Source organism: Zosterops lateralis, assembly GCF_965231275.1.
Source record: "Zosterops lateralis genome assembly, chromosome: 11".
Taxonomy (NCBI): domain Eukaryota; kingdom Metazoa; phylum Chordata; class Aves; order Passeriformes; family Zosteropidae; genus Zosterops; species Zosterops lateralis.
In genome coordinates, this window is record NC_139771.1 from 8,131,531 (window position 1) to 8,155,788 (window position 24,258).

At 47.4% G+C, this 24,258-nt stretch overlaps 1 protein-coding gene across 1 annotated transcript in view; it reads left to right on the forward strand.

Moving 5' to 3' along the window:
• FBLN2 (fibulin 2) overlaps positions 1-24,258 on the forward strand; it is a gene marked incomplete at its 5' end in the record, with an annotated part of 59,929 nt that overhangs the window by 32,222 nt on the left and 3,449 nt on the right. Inside the window, 13 exons of the mRNA XM_083869646.1 lie at positions 3,776-3,962; positions 4,783-4,989; positions 7,174-7,290; positions 7,979-8,080; positions 9,414-9,554; positions 13,836-13,970; positions 15,054-15,191; positions 16,014-16,157; positions 19,714-19,842; positions 20,592-20,717; positions 21,318-21,434; positions 21,713-21,841; positions 23,999-24,122. Of these exons, the coding sequence (XP_083725772.1) occupies positions 3,776-3,962; positions 4,783-4,989; positions 7,174-7,290; positions 7,979-8,080; positions 9,414-9,554; positions 13,836-13,970; positions 15,054-15,191; positions 16,014-16,157; positions 19,714-19,842; positions 20,592-20,717; positions 21,318-21,434; positions 21,713-21,841; positions 23,999-24,122 (1,796 nt within the window). The remainder of the gene's footprint in view (positions 1-3,775; positions 3,963-4,782; positions 4,990-7,173; positions 7,291-7,978; positions 8,081-9,413; positions 9,555-13,835; positions 13,971-15,053; positions 15,192-16,013; positions 16,158-19,713; positions 19,843-20,591; positions 20,718-21,317; positions 21,435-21,712; positions 21,842-23,998; positions 24,123-24,258) is intronic.

Below are 24,258 nucleotides of genomic sequence, written 5' to 3' on the forward strand. Positions count from 1 at the left end.
GGCAGTTCGCTTGGCTGCAGTGTTGAATTGTGGCCCCCTTTCCCAGTTCCACACAATGCTGGGACTAGAGGAACGAGCATTTAGATGATGATGGAAGCCCTTGTTCATAAATAAAGGCAAACCATTAACCAACAGCACAAATCACAAATCCTGAGCCACAGCCTCGGCTTAGATAAATGAGATTTGCTTTACGAGAACCAGTGGAGCCAAACCAATTTAAACCAGTTTGAAGATTCAGCAGCTCCTGTTTTCAGAACACTGCCTTTCAGAATTCATTTCCCTCCCGATCAGAATTTACACAGCTATAGCTCAGCTTAAGTGCAGCTTCCGTCGGCCTCAGCAGGAACCTGATTAGTTCTATCTGCTCTTGTACATCGCAGATTCGCGCAGATAATTTTCACTGGAAAAGCAGGGGAGTGGCCATCCACTGCAGGGTTTGAGGTTTAATTAGCTGTGCTGATCTGTCAACCTCAGAACCATTGTTAATTTGGGTCTGAAGTCTATCGTTAAAGGAGAATTTGTGCATTCGGGGGAAGACATTAATATGTCTGAAATGTGACAGAATTGTTATTCTGAGGTTTTCAGCAGGGGTGGTTTGCATGCCAGGCAGAGCCGGGCTGTGGAGTCAGCCTGATTACACACGCCATTCCTCAGGCACAGGTGGGGAGGGAGAGCTCCATCATTCCTGCCTCAGCTGAAACCAGTGACAAAATACTCCCATGGAATGGTTCTTCATGCCAGTCTCAGTGGGGTTTTTCCCTTAAGATAAAGCATCTGGGACAGTAAAATTACTGAACAGCTTCGCTCACCTCTTTAGCTCGTTTAGCTCTTGAGTCATTGCAGCTACTGCTGAAAAAAAATCAATAAATATTGAGACTGTTGAGACTTCATATTACTTTAGCATTACAGCGTGTACTGCTATAATGCAAAATAATCCAACTTTGTACTGTTTTCTAATGCTTTGTATGACAAGAAAGGTTTTCTAATTTTATTATAGTTAAACATTGTTTCAGAAGGGATGTGGCAGAAGATGCTGACAGTCCATAGTGGTGCTTCCCCTGATCCATCTGCTCTCAGCAAATGCAGTGGCATAAATCAAAACGTTTGTCTGGAATGTGGAAAGGTTCTTTAATTGCCGCCAAACTCAGCAAGATATTTACACTGTCTTGCCAAAAGCCAGGGTTTTACCTCCAGAGGTTACAAACATTTGTAGGTCTTGAGGCATTTCAGATGTTTTCACCTCTTGCTTCAAGGTGAATGTGGCAGTGCTGGATTTTCAGATCCAGGAGTTTAGCCTGTGCTAAATGAACCTAATCTCACTATGCTTTAATTGTTATTTACTCCAATACAAAAAGCACAGGCTTAGGGAATTTCCCTGGTGGATGGAGACTCCACCAGGGTAAATCCAATTATGCAGGATTCCAGCAAAGCTGGTTTTGAGGGGAATGCAGAAAGCTGTGAACCAAAGAATGGTTCTCAAGGTGGGTCTCTCAATTGCAAAGTAGAAACAGTCATATTGGCTATTATATCAGCTGTAGAATTCCTGGGAAGTTGAAAAAGCAGCTAACAGGAGGTCGAGGCATTCCAATTTTTGCATTTTGGAAGAAAATTCTCAGTGAACAGGTTTTTCTACCTTCACCTGGAAAATATGTGAGCCCAAAGATGTATGACTGATTTAATACCCTCTGTCATGCCTGCACATGGGATAAATTATGAATCAAACCATGGCTGAAAGGAGACAGGGTCTTCAAGGCAAATACTGCATATTTTACAGCCCTTCAGTAAAACCATGTATTATCTTGAACTTCTTCTCTTTTGCATATTGAAGGTGACAAAACTGAGCCAAAACAAAAAAGAATACTCAGAAAACAGATTTTTTTTTTCATTAAATTTTGAATTTGAGGGTTCTGGATTTGAGGAGGATGGCGAGAGGAATTTTCCCTTTTCCAGCATAGCCACAATTCATTATTGCTAGGACTTGGTTTTTTAAATGTTATTTTGAAAAGATAATTTAGCCTATTTAATGTGCAAAATAATTTACCCTCTTCAAGGCCTGTAAATTTTTCACAAATGTGTTTGGGCACATGAAGGGAGCTCCTTATGGCTGTGCATATTTGCAGATGTGAGTAATGTCTGCTGTTTATGATGTTTGGGGATTGCTCAGATTAGGAAGCAGGGCTGTAAAATGTGAGCTGCAGCCATCAGTGCTGGCTGAATGTGCCAGGCTGTGCACTGAGTGTGAAATGTTCACAAAAACCAAAAAAGTCCTGAAAAAAGGGACTCAGCTGAAGAATTCTGAGCGTTGAGCTGGCACTGGATGCCTTTCCCTACTAGAGACAGACTCTGGATTAACGGGAATGCCCAGCTTGGGTTTCTTATGATGAAAAGTGATCCCATTTCCATCCTCCTTACAGCCCTGCCCAGGGCAGGGATCTCCCTCCTGGGAACTGCTTTGTCCTTGGACTTTGTGCTGCCAGGGCTCCTGCTGCCAGCTTGAATGCTGCCCCTCATTCCCTGTGTCTGACCCCTTTCCACAGGGGGGATGTTTCACCCGGCTGGGGTCTCCTCTCTGGGTTCAGAGAAGCTCTTCCAGGGGAACTGCAAACTCTCACTGAGCAGATATCAAAGGGGAAAGAGACTCCGTGCTTTTCAGCCAGTGCAACGGGTGTTATTTATAGCTAAAATACATAAATAAATAAATACATTAGGGGTGAGAGGACACTTAAATTCAAATCCACAAAGGCTCCTCCAGCTCAGGTGTAAGTCCTGTCGTCTCTGCTGCAGACTCGCAGCTCCTCAGCTCCCCTGCTTAGTTAGGGACCCACTGTGCATCCACAGTGTGGACTTTCTCACTTTGGTATCATTTATCTGAAGCCCTTTTGGTGGCTTGATTGTGCAGTGGATTTGTCTGGGGCTGATAAAACAGCACACAGTTTTTGTCTGCCACCTGCAGCAGAGCAAACTGTGAGGGGTGGGAGAGGAATGTGGCAGTGAAGGTGCTGCTCAGATACTCTGAGAAAAGAAAAAAGAGGGAAATAACTCATCAAATACAGCCTGGCCCCCCTCCAGTCAGTCTCAGCAGGATGCTGAGAGCACAGCCAGGTAATTAAAGGTCAGAGCAGGTTTGCAGAGGAGCACTGCAGAGAGAGAGTCTTCCCTGACACCTGACAGGGCTGAGATGCTGCTGACCCTCGTCTGTGTGTATCATTCCCAATTCCAGTCACCTTGCTCCAAACTGGCCATGTTTTGAGCTGTAATGGAGGGAGGTGCAGATCTGTGTTATTTTGTTGGTAATTTTTGTTCATACCACACACAACAAGGCCTGTGAGCAGGAGCTGGGAGGAGCTGACCTGCAGCCCCACTCCTTCCTGGTGTGTGGAGCTGCTGGAACCACTGGCATAGCCAGACTCTGTGTTTGCTGTGGCTGCACAATGGCAGCAACAAGCACGAGTAAAGCTCTGGTATTTACAGCTATCCACACTCCAAATGTTTTTCCAGATGCTTCACTGCTTAGGAAAGTGCAGATCAGTTCCAGGTGTGTGTGGGCTCATCTCTGAGGCTTGTTAAAGCACAGAGCAGAATTGTTAAGGTGGAAAAAGACCCCTGAGATCATCAAGTGCAAGTGTAAACCCAGCCCCACCACCCTGCTCACCACTAAACCACATCCTCAAGTGTCCCATCCACACATTTTATGACCACTTCCAGGGCTGGGGACTCCACCCTTGTCCTGGCAGTCTGTTCAGTGCTGGTTGCTGATGTTTCCCTTGTCTTGCAGCAATGCTGTGACTGCTGCAGCCTGGGCCTGCGCCTGAGGAGCGAGGGGAAGAGCTGTGAGTCCAACATCAACCTGGGCTACCCCTGCAGCCACGTTATGCTGTCCTGCTGTGAAGGGGGGGACCCCCTGGCCCAGCCCGAGATCAGGAGGCACCCCCAGCCCCTGCCAACAGCGACCCCCGAGAAGGGTGAGTGGCCTGGGGACTGGGACCTTGCACACAGGGGCTCTGCCCCACACACACCTTCAGGAGGGAGCAGGGACCCCACACAGACCTTCGGGCAGCTGCTGGAGAGGGCATCAGGAGCACAGCTGTTTCCCTCTCACATCAAGCACAGGTTTCCTTGTTCCTAAAGCAGGTTGGAAAAAGGAAGGAAGGTGTGGATGTTTCTCATCCTCAAATATAGCTGAGGCCTCACTGAACAAGGAGCTTCGGCTGCATGTGCTGAAGAAAAGCTGACTGAGAAAGCCACTTAGAACCCAGTAATTAGAATGTCACAGAAAGCCTTGTGAGACCTGGTCAGGAATGGGAGCAGGTGATGGTCCAGCTGTGGCTGGTGTGTAAAGGCACTGGGAAGGACAGCCATGCCACTGCTCAGTGGCTAATGGTAATACAAGAGAAGCCAACAAATTATGGTGTCAGAAAGTCTCCAAACCAACTGGATAACTTCTCCTGCAGTTTGAAATTGAGTGTGGGGCCAGTTTCAGGTGGGGCTCAGCACAGTACCTGAGTTCAGATGTCAGTGGGAATGGGGCTTGTGAAAGGTAAGTTGTGACCTCCCCTGTGACAGTTTCTCAGTGCCTCTGTGAAATACCTGTGTCTGCAGCCCCAGGGAAGGAGGGGCTGGCCCTCCAGCACAACACTGTTATCTCCAGGGTGGGTTCCTTTGTTCTCACCCTTGCAGTGACTGTTTTGGGTTAGGTCTGACTGTTGTTGGCATTGTGTGCCCACACCCCGCGTTGTGTCCAGTCCCAACCCCAAGAGCTCTGTCAGAAACCTTGTGCTGCAGTTTCAGAGAGGGAGGATCACCACGAGGCACTGTCCATCAGCAGTGAGGCCGAGCTGTCCAACAGCCTGCCTGGGGATGACCTGGATGAGTGTCTGCTCTACGGGGGGGAGCTCTGCCAGCACCTCTGCATCAACACTGTGGGCTCCTACAAGTGCTCCTGTTTCCCCGAGTTCACCCTGCAGGAGGATGGCACCAGCTGCTCTCCAGGTCAGAAAAGGGATGTGAAGGGAAGGGTCTTCATGCCTGCACTCAAACCAAGCTTTTTTACTTTCTCTGCCTTTTCTCTGAGGTTTTTTAATGGGTGTTGAGGCATGTTTCTGTGTCATGTTGATTTCAGTTTCAGGACTCAAAGGAGAACTTTCCTGATGTTTTGTTATGGACAGCTGCTCTGTAAATTACAAAGGATTTTATGGACCGTAAGAAGTGATTCACAGGGCAGTCTGCTTTCTTAAGATTCTACATGTTCTGTAGCAACTGTACAATGTAAAGAAAAACGATAATTTAGGAAACTCAGTTGTACCTTATTTTTGTGTTTAGTGGCACGGGATAAGGGTGGTGTTCCATATGTTCAAATCAAGACTGTTTGCACTTTTCAGAAGAGGATTTTTAAAGGTTTTTAAAGATACCTCTTCTTCTCAGAGTAATTTTGTATTTCAGTTAGGTTTTCTTTAGATAAGTTTAGATAAACTTAATTCAGACAGACAGCATTGCTTCCCGAGCTCTGATTTTTATCTAAAATCATTAACATCCCTCAGTGATAACAAACTCTAAATTTATGTAGTGTGGTGGAAGTCTGGGAAAGAAAGTCTGTTGTGTTGTAATTGTTTTGATGTGTGGAGTTCTCCAATGGCACAATTTCAAGTCAGATAACCCAGAAAGTTGAAACCTCATATTAGTTACAAGTGCTTTGTGTTATTTAATGAGCAAAAGCAGTGTTTCCATCCAATGACAGAATTCCTCAGGCTTCTAATCCTCTGCCCAAGCCAAGCAATGAGCATCGTGTATGGCATCCTTCTCAATGTAGTGTTACAGTATTTACCTCAAGAATGCATTTGACTGTTCCTGTGGCAGCTGTCTGCTCTGCTTATATGGAAATCCTGGGAAAGGAACCTCATCCAAAAGAGGAAAGAAAAGTTCTTATTTTAGCCCTGCCAAGTGTGGCCTGACTGCTCACCTGGAGCATATATTTGTGGTTTTGTTTTTCTGTTCCTCTCCCAGCACTGCCTCTGCTGGAGTTCTGGGTGAAACATCATCTGAGAAGTGATGTTCCTGCAGGTCTGCAGCACTGCGGGGGTCAGGGCTGTGCCCAGGGCTGCAGAGGGGTTTACAGAGCTCACCTGGGGAATGGGACTGTGACAGGACACACTGAGGGAGCCCAGAGGTGTGTAGCAGGGCCAGGGCAGAGAGAGCTGGTGCTGCCACTGCTGTGCCAGGCTGGAGGAGAGTCAGGGAGGTGGTGAGGAGCCTCAGTGGCTTTGCTGGGCTGAACTACACGTGGCACAGTGGCCTTTCAGTTCTCCTTGTCCCTCTGTGCCTGTGCATCTCTCTGCATTCCTGGGGCAGTCACTCAGGTTGTGCCCCAAGCAGGTGAATTTTGGTTTGAATTTTGGTTTGTCTCTGTTTCACAGTCTGTTATGCATCTGTGCTGACTCCATTTGTTTAGGGAAGTCACTCTTTGTTTAGGGAAGTCACTCTTCTCATCTCTCAAACCTGCACTGCAGTCACCCTTAGTCATTTAAGTCTGTCACTGTTTTGGGGCTCACACTTTGCTCCAGGTGACAGTTGAACTCAGTGGGGACAGGACATGTCCCTCTAAAGGGAGAATTTAGCCCTGTGGATTTAGGCTTCTGTTTTGGTGATGCTGATAAACTGGGTTACTTTTATTGATGTAGCAGAGCGCTCTCTTTCCTGATACCTTTAACATTACTGTCCGTTGGAAATATTAGTGGCAGACAGCAGCTGTCATGTTTTCCACTTGGCTGTACAAAAGTCATCCCAAAGTACCCTGTGCTTGTAAAGGTGTTTGTTTGTCTGTGTTGAAATAGGATAGGTCAAAGGGTGCTTTTGGGTTTGGGTTTTGGTTTTTTTCCATCAAATACTGAATGAAAGCCAGCCACTGTATTTAAAATACACCAAAGATTTTAAAAATGAAATCTGCACTTTCTAGCTTATTCAGATATTGCAGATATCCTTTAAGATATTAGATAAAGATATTCCTTTACAGAAGTTCCTGTCAGCTAGTCTGATCTGTATCCATGATGATCTCTGCTCTGTATCCACGATGTTTGTTTCCTCCTCCAAACCACCATGGACGGAGGTGGATGGGATCACCCCTTGCCCTGGGGTGTCTGGTGGGGATGCTGCTGTTCCTGACCCTCCCTTGCCTTGCAGATCCTGACAGGGGACAGATGACCAGGCTGGAAGCTGAAGCCACCATCCCTCCAGTGGCTTCTCCCTCCCAGCCCATCCTCGTGGTGTCTCTGCATGAAGAGCAGGACAAGTGCAAAGGTAAGCTGGAGGAGTCATCTGGAGAGGCATGTTAGAATAAAATTCCACTCATCCCGTCTCCAGTCTGATTTCAGTGCACAGCTTTAGTCTCAAACATGAGGCTGAGGAATTGTCAGCGGAAACCTGAGGGAGAAGTTTGAGGCTGCTCTCTGCTTTCAGGGTTACTCCCCAGCTGCTGCTCAGGCTGGGGTGGGCAGTGCAGCTGTGCAGGGTGATGGGAGCAGTGCAGGGTGATGTGGGCAGTGCAGGGTGATGTGGGCAGTGCAGCAGTGCAGGGTGATGGGAGCAGTGCAGGGTGATGGGAGCAGTGCAGGGTGATGTGGGCAGTGCAGCTGTGCAGGGTGATGGGGGCAGTGCAGGGTGATGTGGGCAGTGCAGCTGTGCAGGGTGATGGGGGCAGTGCAGGGTGATGTGGGCAGTGCAGCTGTGCAGGGTGATGGGGGCAGTGCAGATGTGCAGGGTGATGTCAGCAGTGCAGGGTGGTGTCCGCAATGCAAGTAGGAGTGCCCAATGTGTCTGTGCACAGCAGGAGAGTTGGCAGCAGCTGCACAGGTTGGTTACAGGCTGATTGCCCTGGCCTGGCCTGGCCTGGCCTGGCCTGGGGTTGTGTCTGGTTGTCCTGGCAGTGTGGAGCTGCAGCTGATCCGTGCTGGGGTCCTGATGGATTTTGCAATTTTGTGTCATGCAGATAACGGCCCCTGCAAGCACCTGTGCAACATCGTGGAGGGAGAGGCAGTCTGCTCCTGCATGGCTGGGTACACCCTCATGGCTGATGGGGTTTCCTGTGAAGGTAAGTGCTCTGGGCTCCCCACAGAGCCATGCCAGATGTTTGTGTGGTCCTTATTTTCAGATTTGGGAATTGCAGTGCCATCAGAGTGACCTTGGTTTGGCAGGAGGAAGCCCAGCTCTGCTTCACAGACACCTCCTGAAGCACAGCGTGGTGTTACCTGCTGAAGTGGAGGTCAGCCTGGGCTGCTGCTTTTTTCCTCTGACATTGCAAGCTTTTTTTCAGCCCTTTCTCTTCCCTCTCAGGTTCCTGCCCAGGCTCTGTGTCACAGCTGTGGCCATGCAGCACTCTGGCTGGGAGCAGGAGCAGTGGGCAGGGCACCTCTGCTGTGCTGGGGCACCCTCAAGGCACAGCTCTGCCCTGGTATCTGCTCTGTTGGCTTCTAGCTCCTCCTGCCTTGGAAACCTGAGCTCAGGGAGGCTTCACAGCTGAGGCAGGACGTACCATGGGCTGTGCTGGGCCAGCTCCAGGTGTTCACTTGCTGCTGGAGCTCTGGCCTGCCCAGTGATGAGCAATGAATTCCAAAGCTGCACCATCACCATTTCCATTACAAAATTTTCAATGAACCTTCTTGAGGAGTGACAAGGGATATGTTTGCCCAGGGAGGGTTTAGGGACCAGAAGCAATGCCCTGTGACATACCTTAATCATAAATCTCTAAGTAAGGGAGCAATAACAGTGAAATGCAAGCAGGAGCTCCCAATGCTCAGAATTGCTCACAAATGATCCACATCACTCTTAATCCTAGATCTTATTGAATAACAAATCATTTTCATGAAATTCCAGACAGTCTGTGAAGAAAATGGGATTTTAATATCGCCAGATGAAATATTCACAGTGCACTGCTTATTCAAGTGTGGTGGAAGCTAATTTGATTAATTAATGTCAGAAGCAAAAGGGGCATTTCAAGGCAATCGTTTTCCTACAGGAAATGAAAAGATTTGTATTTGTCAGTGGAAGCAGTGAGTTTAAACATTGGCAGGGGACATTTATAATCTCCGTTGAAGTCGGGATCTGATGGTGAGGGTGGTGGTGCACTGGAGCAGGTTTTTTTCAAGGAGTGTGCACTGTCTCTGTGTCAATGCCTGCCTCTTTTTAAGGATGTTTCTTTCTGGAATGGCAGAAGTACAGGAGAGTGAGCAAGGACTGAACGATCTCCAAGGGTTTCTTGCAGGCTTATTTCCAGTGTAACTGCTTGTGTTCCAGCCTGATGCTGATGTGGGAGCTCCAGCACACTCCATCCTGGCATCCCCAGCACGGGAGAAACGTTGTTTCATTTCAGGAGCTGTTCTAATGGAGTTCTGTTTTTCCCTTTTGCCTGTCCCGTGCTGCTGTAGATGTGGATGAGTGCCTCACAGGTGCTCAGGCTTGTTCCAGCGGACAGTTTTGTGAGAACACACTGGGATCTTTCTCCTGTGTCAGCCCCAGTGGGATGTGTGCAGAGGGCTTTATTCTCAACAGGCATAGGAGATGTGTTGGTAAGACGAGGGGCACACGTTCCCATCCCATCACAGCTCTCCATGCTCTGCAGCCACATCATCCGTGCTCCAGGCCCCCTGGCCATCCCTGCACCTCACACCTCAGGCCAGGCAGCACCCACACACATGCACCATCTACTCAGCCCTCCACTGCACGAGCTGTGTGCTGTCTGCCTTTTTCCCCAGCTATCCCTTCTCCATGCAGGTGTAGCTTGTGCCCACAAGTGTGGTCACAGCAGCTCAGGCTGCAGGTGTAGTCTTGGGCAGCAGCTCCTGACAGCTCCAGGACACAGAGCTCTGCTCCTGATCTCGCCCCTGAATCCCCTGATGTTTTCCAGAGGGATGGATCTGTCCTTTCTCACCTCTCCCAGGAGTGTTCTGCACCAGCCCAGCGTCTGCAGCTCTGGCAGGAGCTGCTGTGGCAGGAGCAAAGTGCTTCCTTTCCCTCTGCCCCATGACATCAGAACAGTTTTGTTATGACTGTACCAGATAAACCTCAGGCACTACTCATGAAAGCAAAGACACAGCTCTCATTTGTGAAGCCTTTCTCCCTCACTAAACACCAAACCTCTGTGTTCCTCTAATGCAGGGCATTAGAGGTATCCTTTGAAGTAACCTAAAAAACTTGGGAAATCCTCTTCCTTTTTGTGTGTGTGTGCTCCCCACTCCCGTCCAGCTCCTGCTCTGTGTGTGGTGCCAACAGGACGTTTGCCATGTTTAGCATTTTTTCCTACTTTTGTAGTCCAAGGGGAAAGCCACAGGCACACTGTGGTTTGTGTTTTGCTCGCTGCCTTGTTCTCCTGGGGTACCTTTTTCCAGCCTAACAACTTTTGTTCTCTACCTTGAGCTGTCCCAAACACTGGGAGAAAACCTTTGGTAATTAGTTTGCAAATTCTTGTTGGTTTAACAATGTCACTCTTTGCATATTTTACAATCTTTGCACAGGCACAAAGCAGCTGATAATCTTTGATCTGTGGAATTTCCTTTAGTCAGAGGTGGGGGATTATAACTCCAGGTGCATTCAGGAGCAGACACCCAGGATTCCCAAAAGGCAGCCATGCACAGAGAGGAGTCAGCAGCTGTTCAAACAGCTCTCACACAGCACCTCTGGGAGTTTTTGGGAGCAGATCCTGAAATTCTTTAGGCTGGAAGCTCCAGGGATAAAAGGCAGGCTGGATGCTGCTTTCCTGGTGACTTCCAGGCAAAGTCATTCCCACCACACACTGACAGCTCTGCTCCTGTCCTTGCTGCTCCCACCCGAGTTTCCCTCCTGACGGGGAACAGGACATTTATTCCTGGACCCACAGGGTGGGTGGCTGCAAAATAACAAAGTGCCCGCATTGCACAGATGTGTCCCATAAAACAGCCAGAGCTGAGGAGATTGGAAGAGGAAAAAAAATCATGAGAAACTGCAGATGCAGCACAAGAAAAGTCTACGTTTCACTTTTTTAAATAGGAGGTACACCAAAATGAATTTTTGATGTCGAAGTGCATATTGAAGTAAATAGCACTAGGTAAATGTTGATATTCCTCTGCAAAAGGAATATCATCCAGCTCTTGGATGTAAAAATGTGCTCAGGGATGGGGTGTGTGTGGCTGTTTGCAGCAACAGATCTGGGGAAATAAGGAGTTATTACATGATTGCATTTCATTCTGGGTTTTGCTGACATAAAGTGAGGAATGTTGCTGCCACACACACTGAGCAGATTCCTCAAAAATTAACGGTGTGACTTGTTTTGGGTATAGTACTGAGTTATTTTTCCTCTTTTTGCTGTTTTTAAAATTAAATATTATCTTACACGCCTTCACAGCCTTAATTGGGTTGGATGAATACCACAGCTGGTCCAGTGCTGGAATTAACTGTGATTGAGACTGAAAACATAACTCTGTTATTCCTAGTGCTCTGTCAAGCATCTCACTGACTTGTGGAGTTGGCTTCCAGGGTCACGGGCACTCTGGAGTCTGCAGCAAATTTAGGAATTTGTTTAGACAAATGAACAAAACCAGGCATGTTTGCATGATAAACTGGCCAGGAGACTGTGCTGGGCTGGCAGTTGGCACAGCTAGAGGTTCCTGCTCTGGCTCTGAGCAGGCAGAGCAGAGGTTGGCATGGCCATGGCTCAGGGTTTGAGCCTTGCAGCTCAGCCCAGCCCACAGTCAGGCTTTAGAGCTTGTCAGTGTCTCACGAGCACAGAACTCCCTTTGAAAGCAAGAATTCTGCATTGTAATCTGCCAGTTTCCAGCATTTTCATTTCCTCAAATGTGTTCCGGCCAGTTCTGCATATTTTTTCAAGTACTCAGAGTTTTGAAAATTGAATCAAAAATACAGACAAAACATGAAATCATATTCGATTTTTTTTTCCCTCTGTGAGATCACAACCTTTTTTATGCCTGTTATTTAATATTCCACCTGCTGATCACATGGAATGCCTCCTACCCTCTTTGGTTCATATTTCAGACAAATATAATTTCTCTTTGGATGTGGTGCTGGACTGACTCAAGCTCATGAGCTGCAGTGTGGTGCTGTCAGTTTGTTTTTGTGAGGGGCCTTTTTGTGGTTTGCAAGGACAGATAATCTCAGACCTGTGGTACAGCCAGCAGAAAATCTTGCAGTGCTTTGGGTGCTGTTAAGTGGCCCTCCATTGCTGGTTTTCTCTACAATAAAATTTTTTAAAAATCAAAATTATTAAAGAACTATGTCTAAAGAGGTGAGAGGGATCTACCACAGCACCTCCCAGCATTTGAGGGGACTTTGTTACCCCCACAGGATCACGTGTGAAAATACTCCTAATGAACAGAAACTCTAATGAACAGAAACTGGGCAGGTGCACAGGCATTAGGGGGACATAACCCTGCAGGCACTTTGGGGCAGGCCAGGACCTGTCCCTCCATGCAGGAGCTCAAGCCTCATGTGGGACAGGTAGAAAGAGATCCAGGTGATTGATCCTTGCTGTGGATCAACCAACTGCTTTGGAAAGGAACTCCATAGCATGTGGAGAGTAGCAATGGCAAACAGAGCAAAAAAAGGAAAAGGGAAATAGGAATAAGTGAGAAGTGAAATGTGACCAAGCCAATGCAGGTCTTGCAAAACTCAGTGCACACCACCAGTTATCCCAGCCCACCAGGAGCTGAAGTTTTTTGGTGCTCCTCCTCATTTCTTTGCTAGAAAACCAGCTGACACAGTTTTAAAGACAAAAATCTTTTCAAATGGCTTTTCCTGTTTTCATGCTCCACAGGGGAAGTCATATATCTGATGTACTTATCTGAGAATGAGGTTCTACAGCCAAAATGAAAATTTGATTTAAACAATACTTGCTTTATTGTGTAGTATGAGAACAGCTTCATGCATAGAGCAGCCAGAGGACTGGTAATGGTTCTGGTCACATTTGGCTTTTGTTAGCTCTAGCAGTTCTTAGCTTTATATAGAACTGAGAACGTGTGAGGCTTTGTGGAGGTTGGCAAGAAAATTTCCCAGTGTCTGCCCCTTTTTGTTGCTTCTAAGTATTTGCTCATCAGGCTGTTCTAGCTTTCATTATTAACATAACCAAGACCTGAATTGGAGATGATTTCATCCAAGCCTATCAAAAGGTATCATTTTAAAGGTGTTTCATATTCCTTCCTTAATTGTCTCATGCTCTGCAATCTTGTGTTCAAGTGTTGTTTTTTTTTTAAATAACTTTTCCACTACTCCACCTGCTGAAATCAGATCTCTTTAAAGCTCCACATACAAATTTACAAACTTGATTGAGCCATCAGGGTTCCTCTCCATGAGTTCCTGCATGTGCAGTCACAGTGATGCATTCCTTAGGGAGCAGGTACCAGCACGATCCAGCTGAGGAGCAGGGTGACTCTGGAGCAGTGCCAGCCCCTGCCAGCCTGGCCTGGGGCAGCAGCACTGCTCAGTGGTCGGGCTATGGAGCTCTGGTGAGGAGCAGTGGGCATTAATCCCTTTCTCATTCATTTGTCCAGGAGTTCCCATCCCGTCTCCACTGGCTGCTCATCAATCCTTTGCCTTTCCTCAGTTCTGTCAATCCCTGTCCCCTGTGCCTACACCACCCCATGGCCTCTGGGGAGAGGGGAGGAGGGGGCAATCCCCCTGTGATTCGTGTCTTCTCAGTCACTGTGTGCTAACTAAAGACCCTGGACTAAAAACATCTCCCATCAGAGCACTGTAACTGCATTGACTGTCTTTCATCTGGGCTTCCTGCTCCTTCCATGAGAGCAGGAAGAGGGAGATGCCTCAGCAGCCTGTGGCACTGATGTGTTCCCTCTCTCTCATAGACATCAACGAGTGTGTGACAGAGAGACACACCTGCCAGAGGAGAGAGCACTGTGTCAACACCATGGGCTCCTTCCGCTGCCTGCAGGAGCTGAGCTGCCAGCCCGGCCACGAGCTGAAGGACGGGGAGTGTGTGGGTAAGGAAAGGGCTTTTCAGAGGGAAGGGAGGGATTGCAAAGCCTTTTGGTGTTGCTGCTCTCTGGTACCAGCGCTGCAGCCAAAAGAGGCTGCTCATCATGGAAATGTTGGGCTTTGCAGGCTCCTCCTGCACATTCACTCCTTTGAAATGGTTCCCAGGGATAACTGTAAATTACTTAGAACATGGATGAAACCTTCTGAATGAGGATTTGCCATCTCCCTGATGGAGGAATCCCCCTCAGCTCCTCTGCCTGGCTCAGATGATGCTGTTTGCTGGTGATTCCAGCAAAAATTCCCAGCCTGAATGGGTCACAGGGCTGACAGCCCCATCCTCCCCATGTTCAGGATCTCTGTCAACATTTATTTACATTTTACATTTCCATTTAACCATTTGGGATGGTCACAGGGTTAAGAAGTCATTCTTCATCCCCCTGTCCTGCTGTCTGTAGGTGTCTTAACAGAGAAGGGAACATCAGTGCTCACGGCAGCACAGGAGCGTGCAAGGGACACACGAGCCCTGCCTTCAGGGAAAAACTCACTGTTATTTACACCTACGACTTTTACAGATCCCTCACATCTGGAGTAAGAGATGCCTAAGGAAAGAGCTTAGCTTTTGACATAGAACATAAAGAAAGAGTTATAAAATAGAAATGATCAGAAATCTCCCTTTATAAACAGCTGTCATAGATAAAGCTTGGTTTACTTGAAGAGGCTGTTTTATGAATGTCTCGTTCTGTTGTCTGATTCTAGAGCATTTCTAACATTTATTACTAATCTAATTTACTTTCTAGTCTTTAAATTAGATTACAGAGGATTATAATACTTACAAATTGTTTTACAGCAGCCTGTAAAAAAGTGCAGATATTTTGGTATTTGTGGGTTGCAAGAGAAGCTGTGAATGAGGCAGCAGGGACCTGAATCAAATGTGCTGCAGGACCTGACAAATCCTGAAGCGATGCCCCAGAGCACACACATTACCCTCAGATTTCCCATTAGTACCAGGTGTCTGTTGAAATAATGCCTCCTAATTTCCTTCCTGGAGCTGAGCTGACCCCAGTGTGGTGTTTTGGTGTGATGAACAGATATCGATGAGTGTGAGAGAGGAACCCACAGCTGCAAGGTGAACTTTGTCTGTCAGAACACCCAGGGCTCCTTCTACTGCGAGTCCAAGCAGCGCTGCATGGACGGGTTCCTGCAGGACCCTGAGGGGAACTGTGTGGGTGAGTGTGAGCAGCAGGGCTCTGAGCCCTGGCCTGCAGCTCCTGGGGCTCCCTTGGATGGGGGGCTGTCCTCAAACCCTGCCCTGAGCTTAACGTCAACACTGCAGTCCATTTAAAGATGGGAATATTTGAATTAGGAACTATCCCCACTTGAATTTGGAACTATCCCCACTTGAATTTGGAACTATCCACTTCAGCATCCTTATCTTTGTAGCACAAGAAGTTGAAGTGAAGGAAAAGAAGGACAGGTGGAAGAAAGCACCTTGCAGTGCACCCCCACACCCAAGCAGGTGTTCCAATATTAGGAAAAGAGTTTAAACCTCACCCCTGAACTTTTAAGGAAAGAGAACCAGAAACTTCTGTGCTTTTCTCACCATAATTGGACCAGTGGCAGGACAAAAGCACCTCTTGGATCTTTAGCTGTTCCTCAAGGAATGTAACTGTTTTCTATTGGGCAGCAAGCCAAAAACCTCTCCTAGATCATCAAATACTTAAGAGAGAGCACGGAGATTCTCAGGGTATTTTTGGGGTGTCTTAGCAGGTGTAAGGGGCCTCCCTGCACTGTGCACATCTTTTACTCATTTTTTTTGTATAGTTTGTTATTTTCTCTTTAATTAAAACCTTTTTGCTATTTCCAAACGCCTCCAATCAGCCGTCTCACTAGTTATTCTTAAGCCATTTCTGAGAGGCTGCTGGTCACCCTCAGAGCTCGATACATCTTTGTGGGGCTGATAACACACTGGCCTCACCCAGCCACGTACCAAAAGCAGACCAGAAGGGTTAAACAGCATCTCTCCCTGCTCTGTTTGTTTTCTTCACCAGATATCAATGAGTGCACATCTCTCCCTGAGCCCTGCAAGCCAGGATTCAACTGCATCAACACGGTGGGGTCCTACACGTGCCAGAGGAACACGCTGAGCTGCAGCCGAGGGTACCACGCCAACGAGGACGGCACGCGCTGCATCGGTGAGGGCAGCCCGGGGATCTCCCAGGGAAAAAACCTGTGTCACTGCCAAAGACACGTCTGGAGTTACCTCCAGTTTCCTAAATGTCTTTGGGGAATGGGAATTTGCTGTCTCTGCAGCTCTGGGGTTTGTTAGTGCGGCAGGGTCCTGTCATTGCCCCATGGAGTTTCTCTCGGTGCTCTCAGCAGCTGGTTTTGGTTGCAGATGGGATTCACTGGCTTCCACTCTGGGGAGAATGTGTTTTAGTTACTTTTTTAACTCATCCTGTCAGGCAAGAACACAAGGCCTTGGTGGTTTTTGTAGTGCCTCCCTGGAAGTGGAGTGATCTGCAGCAAACAAGGGGTGCTGGGTTTGGGGGCTCACAGGAGTAGCACCAAGTGGATGTTCTTTGTCAGGATGTTCTGTGCATGGTGTTCCCATTGCATCCACCTGTGAGGATGTTTAGGATAAATTCTCCCTGTGTGAAAAGAATTCTGAGGAGAATGAGTCTATGAAATATTCATACAGGCATGCAGCTTGATCCTGATTTGTGTTTGTTCCAGTGTATTTGGGGAGTTACTGGCTCAGAATGGCAGATTTCAGTGCTCGTTAGCATTTATTTGTAAATGAGCACATGAGGCACCAAGGGCTGGGAAGCTCAGTCCCTGGTGCCCAAGGCAAAGCTGACTGGGTTTCTCCAATTCCCTGTGTTCCAAGCTACATGAAATAGGAAATCCCAAAATGACAGTGGGGAAAACAATAAAAGAAATGACAAAGCAGCAGTTTGCTCAGTGCTGAGACCCCAGTGATCTTTACCTGCCTTCCCCTGGAACAGAGGATGATAGATTAACAAAATGTGCTTTGTGGGGCTGCAGGTGGCTGGGAGCCACGTTAAAAACCATTAATTTGGTCGTGGTTAGGAACTTGTAATGCACACCAGCGGTGCAGCTAGACCCCATTTCCACAGATCTTCCTGAATTCGCCTTTTTGCTCTTCATTGTCCTCTCCCTCCCTTCATGGTTTTAGCCCCAGGACTGTCCACACCATGCGTGGCCAGTGGAAAAGTGGAGAAGATTTGGAAGCAGCAGATTTAGAAGAAATAGTTCATGTGTGCAACTGAGGAAACTGAGAAAGCTTCCAAATACTGTGGTTTGTAAGTTCAGGGCAAAGCAATGCTGTGTTCTTGGCTGTCCTGTTAAGCTTGGGATATTTCAGTGCTTCCAAAAAGAAGATCCAAAAGTCTTGTCTCCTTCAGTTCTGTGCAGACACAGTTCTTCAGCTTTTGATCTTTTCTCAGCCAGGTCACCTGGGCTGGGCATGGTTGCACCACCTGAGGTTGTTTTTAGGGTGAGCACCATACCAGGGTGTCCCTGAATGCCATTTTCCACACAAGCAGCAGTGAGCCCTGAGCAGCACAGCTGTCTTGGCCAGCAGCCTTTGCTCTTCATGCCCTGCAAATGAGGGCAGGGGGGCAGTCCCCACCCCTGGATGTGGCCAAAAAAACACGTGGATGTGACACTTGGGGACATGGCTTAGTGGTGAACGTGATGCTGTTGGATCAACAGCTGGACTTGGTGATCTTGGAGGCCTTAATGATTCTCCATCCTTAATGATTCTGTGATTCTGTGACTCTGTAATGGCTGGGGCAAGTTATGTTCCTAAATTTTAAACTGATGGTACAGAAAGAATCCAGCTTTTCTCCCCAGTTGTTTGTAAAACAAAAGGGGCTGTGTGTAAATCCATGAGAGAGAGGAGGAAATTGCCATTAATCCTCCAGCCTCTCTGCTCTAGAGCACAGTGAGATAACACAATGATTCCTGATGGCCCTGCTTTACACCACTGACAAGGCTCAGTCAAGCTCAGGAGCAGGCATAAAGCAGCTTCTCTAGCTTGATTTTGGGAATAATTTATGTTTATTGGTGATTTCTCTGTCTTTGCTGTGTGCACTCTGTCCCTGCTGCTGGTCTGTGTTGTTTGGTTTTTTTTCTAAATGGCTTTTTTAAGTAGGCAGAGAGCACAGAGAAGAAAGAAGAAAAGCATATGGTCGTAATTTCCTCTCTCTGTGATAAAGACTAGTGTCTTTGAGGCATTACAATAGCTAATTAGATGCCTGAATCAGATTTATTCACAGCAGTAAAAACATCATCTACACGTGTTTCTTCAGCAGAACAACACTTGTAGGGTCATCTCCTCTGTTCAGAGAATTCATCTGTCTTTAAAATGTTCAGATTTTCTGATTGAGCAAATGAGTTATTAAAAAGTGCCTCTTGGATTTAGCTGAAAACTGCTGTAATGTGAAATATGGCACAGTTCTGATGGTGTCACGCCTTAGAAGCGATTAAAGTCTGAATGCAATGGAATACCGAACTTTGGACAAACTAACAAAATGGTTGCACATACAAATTCATTACAAATAAAGCTTCTACTTTACAAATTGTTCTCTGCATTAGATACTTCCTTGGTTTTGGTGCTACCTCTGATTCAGAGAAAACGAGGATTTGGTGTTCCAGCAGAAATCTCAGTTCCTGTCAAGGATTCCTGTGTGGTGAGGGGCATTCCCTCATTCCCTGCCACCCCTGACCTGGTGCCAGCAGGGACTGTGTGGGTGCAGCCCCTCCAAGGCTGTTGTTTGATGGGGAACTGCCCAGGAACCCTCTGACATGATTTCGTGATCAAATTTATGACTTCAAACAGGGCAGCATGGCAAATTTTCAGCCTGAGAGATCCATCCTAATGATCATTACATGAACAGGGATTTGGGTTGTAAAAGTAGTTGAAAATGTGAACAATAGGAAAAAGGCAGGATCCATTGGCTTAGGAAGTGGCAGAGCTTGGAATACTTGAAGAAATACACAATTGTGAGGGTTAATCAGACTTTCTGATGCTTCTTGTCACAGATGGTAAGAGGGATTTGTTAGATGTTGATGAGCTATTTAGTCATGTTGCAAGTCTTGTAAATCAGCCTGTATTGAAAACTCTCATCTTCCTCCGAGGATGTTTAAATGAGATTGGAAATGATGTGTGTGAGTGGAGAAGCAACTAATTTGTTGGTATTTGATGTTGGATGAGAGGCCGTGGGAAATATCAAAATGGGAGCTGATAGAGAAAAGAAAAAAGATCAACATTGGGAAAGAGCAAAAGGCAGACAGCAGAAGCAGACTGAGAGGGCAAGTGGAGATTAAAATAGCAGTTGCTTTAATTGAAGGGATGAGCAGAATTTCTGGCTGGTTCTTGTTTCGCTTTAAAAGGCTTGGTGTGACTCATGGAATGGCAGAACATTAGAATGGGGGCTTTAAATGTCATGGTTTGAGCAGAATCAAAGTGTACTTACACTGAAATGCAGAATATACTGGGAGAGCCCCACTGCAGGTCCAGTTACCATTTTCACTTTGAAGGTAACGCTCTGTCTTCCCCAAGTTTGACTCCACTGCCTCTGTGACAAGCATGGAGGGAGAAGCTGTGATGTTTCCTCTGTCCAGTTTCTAACCCTGCTGTCCAATGGATCCTTTTGTGTCCCTTTACAAACACTGGTTTTAATCAAACAGTCCTGAAGCAGTTTTCCTTGTCTGGCCCTGCAGATGTGGATGAGTGCCAGGCTGGGGTGCACCGGTGTGGAGAGGGGCAGCTGTGCCACAACCTGCCTGGGGGCTACCGCTGTGACTGCAAGATGGGCTATCAGTATGACTCCTTCAGCCGCAGCTGCATCGGTACGTGGGGCACAGCAGGGGCTGGGGGCTGGCTCTGCCTGAGCCCTGGGCCCAGGCCAGTGCTCAGCACCACTGCAGTATGGGCTGTGCAGTGCAGTGCTCAGCACCACTGCAGTGTGGGCTATGCAGTGCAGTGCTCAGCACCACTGCAGTATGGGCTGTGCAGTGCAGTGCTCAGCACCATTGCAGTGTGGGCTGTGCAGTGCAGTGCTCAGCACCACTGCAGTGTGGGCTGTGCAGTGCAGTGCTCAGCACCATTGCAGTGTGGGCTATGCAGTGCAGTGCTCAGCATCCCCTCCGGAGCTATGCAGTGTAGTGCTCAGCACCACTGCCGTGTGGGCTGTGCAGTGCAGTGCTCAGCATCACCTCCAGAGCCAGACTATGCAGCACACCCACACAGCTCTGCCACTCCCGCCGGGGATTTGGACCCTTGGCTTGGTTTGCCTGCAGGTTGTCACTTAAAGCCATCTGCAGAGTAACTTCCCTGTGGGTTGTGCATCTGCTGCTGTGGGGATTTGGAATTTGTCTGTCTGGAGGTTTCAGCACTTTCCTCCCCAGAGCGAAGACCCAGCCCTGTGCCCTTTGTCCCTCCGGGCAGCAAGCAGAGCTGGGAGTCAGCCAGCCTCAAACCCTGGCCGAGCACTTCACGCCCTGCAAACCAATCTCTTTAAAACTTTAAAAAACACCCTCCTGCGCCTGCTTTGCTCGTGCCCCTGAGCTGACTGTGTGTTTGCTTGTTGTGCTGGCAGACATCAATGAATGCTGGAATTACCCGGGGCGACTGTGCCAGCACACATGTGAGAACACGCCCGGCTCCTACCACTGCTCCTGCTCCTCGGGATTCCGCCTCTCCTACGATGGCAAGCACTGCGAAGGTACCAGCCCTCCTCTCCACGAGGAAGAAATTGCTGTGAGAATTAGATATAAAAGCAGTCACCTTTGTGTGCTCTAATTTGCAGTCAAACACTGGGATTGTCAGATGAGTGTTAACAAGTTTCTCCTCTTTCTTCCTTTCCCCATATACTTTTTGCTTTCCTTCCACATGACAAAAGGAGAATAGAAGAAACTTGAAACAGGAAACCATCCAAATTCGGATAAAGATGAAACTCAATAGTGGCAAAACTTACAGGGAAAAAAAAAAAGAGATTTTGAATTAATGGAAAAATTTTTACTGCTCCATGATTTTTTTAGGGCAACAAATGCATATTTTAGTGAACTGAAAGCCATAAAGTCTGAAACAAATGCGTGCATGTGTATGTGTTTCCACTGGTATATATATGGAGAAAGGAAATTCAGGTGCAACAGACATGCTGAGGCTTCTTGGCATTCTGCCTAGGGAGCAGAAAAAAGAGGGACAAATTAGTCTTTCCTTAGTCACTCTGCCTGGAAGGTAAAGGTTTTCAGGGGCAGGAAAAGGTGGAGGACACTGTTCAGAAGCACTGTGGCCATCTCTGTGGGTTTGTTTTTGGATGCAGATGTGAATGAATGTGATAACAGCCCCTGCAGCCAGGAGTGTGCCAACGTTTATGGTTCCTACCAGTGCTACTGCAGGCAAGGCTTCCAGCTGGCAGAAGATGGGCATTCTTGTAAAGGTAAGCTACTGCCTCTCCAGGTTATGGACTGTGTGTTTATTCTCTGTAGCAGCAAGAGCTCTCTGGCCCTCAGCAGCCCCTGATGCTGTAGGTGATGCCTGGGGGTGGTTGTGAGTCTCTTTCTCTCTTTCTCTTTCTCTTTCTCTTTCTCTTTCTCTTTCTCTTTCTCTTTCTTAATTTTCCTTTCCCTTTTCCCCTTTTCCCCCTTTTCCCTTTTCCCCCTTTTTCCCCTTTCCCCTTTTCCCCCTTTTCCCTGTGTGACTGTGTTCTCCCCGCAGACATTGACGAGTGCACACAGAGCGCCGGCATCCTCTGCACCTTCCGCTGCATCAACGTCCCCGGCAGCTACCAGTGTGCCTGTCCTGAGCAGGGCTACACCATGGCAGCCAACGGCAGGACCTGCAGAGGTAACAGCACCTCAGGGGCAATCAGTAACACCCTCACAATGAGCTCAGCCATTACAGTTGCTCAGTCGAGCTCCATGTTTTCTAGCAGTCACTGTTCCAAAATCAGTCTTGGGCAGAGTTGCCAGATATTGGTATCTGCAAAGTCGGTTTTCCTGTGCTGGAAGAAAGTGCTGTGGCAACTCAGCTGTCAATGTGAGCTAATTGCTGACATGAATTCCCAAGGAGCCCATTTCATCCTTCCAGCTGGGGCACTTGGTTGCTCACGTGAGCTATGTGTGCACCTTGGCACAGCACGTGATCACCTGGGGGTTTTAGAGGTGCCAGATGGAGAAATCTGTGGCTTCTTTATGAGTTACAGCTTTCGCCTTCAGAAAACTGGGAGATGAAATGTTGGAGCTGTAATTGGATCTTGGCCATCCAGCAGTGTCACCTAAGCGTGGTTCTGCTGGCATTAATAAATGTTAGTGAAATGACAAGTGCCCTCCCCTCACACACCCCTTCTCTTCAGAGTCATGGAGATGTCTCCTGGGAGCCTGGTGGTTTTCATCTGGTGTGCAGCTGTGTGGTGCTGAGCTGAACCCCCCTTTCCAAAGGATGCACTGCCTGTGTAACCTGGTGGAGGATCTGATTACCTTTACATTCCTGCAGTCCTTACACCAACTGCCAGGCATTTCCTACCTGGGCTCTTTTAGGAGCCCTCCATGTAACTTTGGTTATGTATCTCCTGTGCTTGAATTCTAATGGCAGTGAATTTGCTCTGTGTAAATGCATGAGCATACTTAATCCTTACTGTGGAGCAGTGAGGCAGATTAAATTACAATTAAAATCCTTTTAAAGCGTTCTAAAATATTTTTAGTTGTGTTTTCAAGTATGATTGCAGTGATATCCACATGCACTTAGATTCTTACGTAAAATTCACCTTTAGAAAATGGCAGCTGTAACTCCCCTGGATCCATCCCCTTGTTTGGAGCTCTGCATGTCTGTAGTTACAAGGCTGAGCAGACACTGAGGTGTCTGAAAACGTGGTTGGAGGAAGGCTGGGTTGGTGTTGGCTCTGATGAATGCAGGGAAATGATCTGGGTTTCCCCCAGTTGAAGGTCTGGCTCCAGTTGCTCATCATCTGGCCAGTTCTGAAGAGTTACTGGTGGAATGTTCCTCATTCCCTTTTTCCAAAGATGAGTTGTATCTCGTGGAGTAGTGTCTCAACATATGGATCCTTTTTGCAGAAACCGCCTGTGGTATTTTGCAGTGCAGCCAAAGTGGTGCAGGGAGTGCTTTCATGACAATGATTGCAATATGGAAGAAATTTTCTTTTCACCTACGGGCACTGCTGAGAACCAGCAAGGGATTTACTTGACTTTGATTCTCTCCTATTTCCTATTGTATACTTTTCTTTGCAAGCCTCCTAAACCAGCCAGTTCAGTGTGTGAGATCAGTTCTCATCCCAGGGGACGGGAGGGAGTGGAAGGTTATAGTTTCCCTCTAAGAGTCTCTCTGCTCTGTGACAATTGGCAGAGCTGCAGGGCCCTACACAGTCCACATGCCTTGTCTGTTAGGATTTATTTCATTTTAAAGCCTCCGTGCATTGTCTAGACATTTGGGAGAACACAATGTGACTGTGAGGGCTCTGCCAGTGCTTTCTGCTCAGGCTGGATCCTTGTCACTGCATCTGGTTTTCAGCATTGTCATGGCTTGGCTTGTGGGGATGTGTTGTTTAGGTAACCACATTTATGCTCTGGGCCATGAAGTATCTTTGAGCTTTAAATGCTCTTTACTATGTCTTCTGTAATTGCATCTCCTTATGCAGAGATATTTGTATTTAGGTTTTTGAAGCTGTGTGCCTTGTTCTGAAGTGTTGTTCTGAGTTCCCATGTCTCACATCTCCTGCATCCTGTAGGACAGCAGTGACCACTTTGCACTTGTTTACTTTAACTCTAGATTTATTTTAGCTGCTCTGCTTTAATCCAGAGCTACCTTGGTGCACAGATGCATTCTTTTGGCCCAGCTTTCTCCAGTCTCATAATTCACTGAGGAAGTCCTGTTGGCTTTTAGCATGAGTTAATTATATCCTGGTGGGATTTGGTTATTCCTGAAAAACACTAGGAGTTAATTCTTACTTTTGAACTTAGAACATCTTTATCTTGTGCTTCTTCTTAGATATTGATGAGTGTGCAATAGGAAGCCATAACTGTTCATCTGCAGAGACTTGCTACAACATCCAGGGCAGCTTCCGGTGCCTGTCCTTCGAGTGCCCTTCCAACTACAGGAAGGTATCTGACATGTGAGTATGGCCCTGGGGCAGCATCACTGCCTCTGCTGTTCTGTAGTGCTTGGTTTGTGGGTGGCTGTGGGTGCTCAGAGCTCTGAGAAGCTGCTTTGGCACCAGGAGCTCACAGACCTTCCCCGTGCAGAGTTTG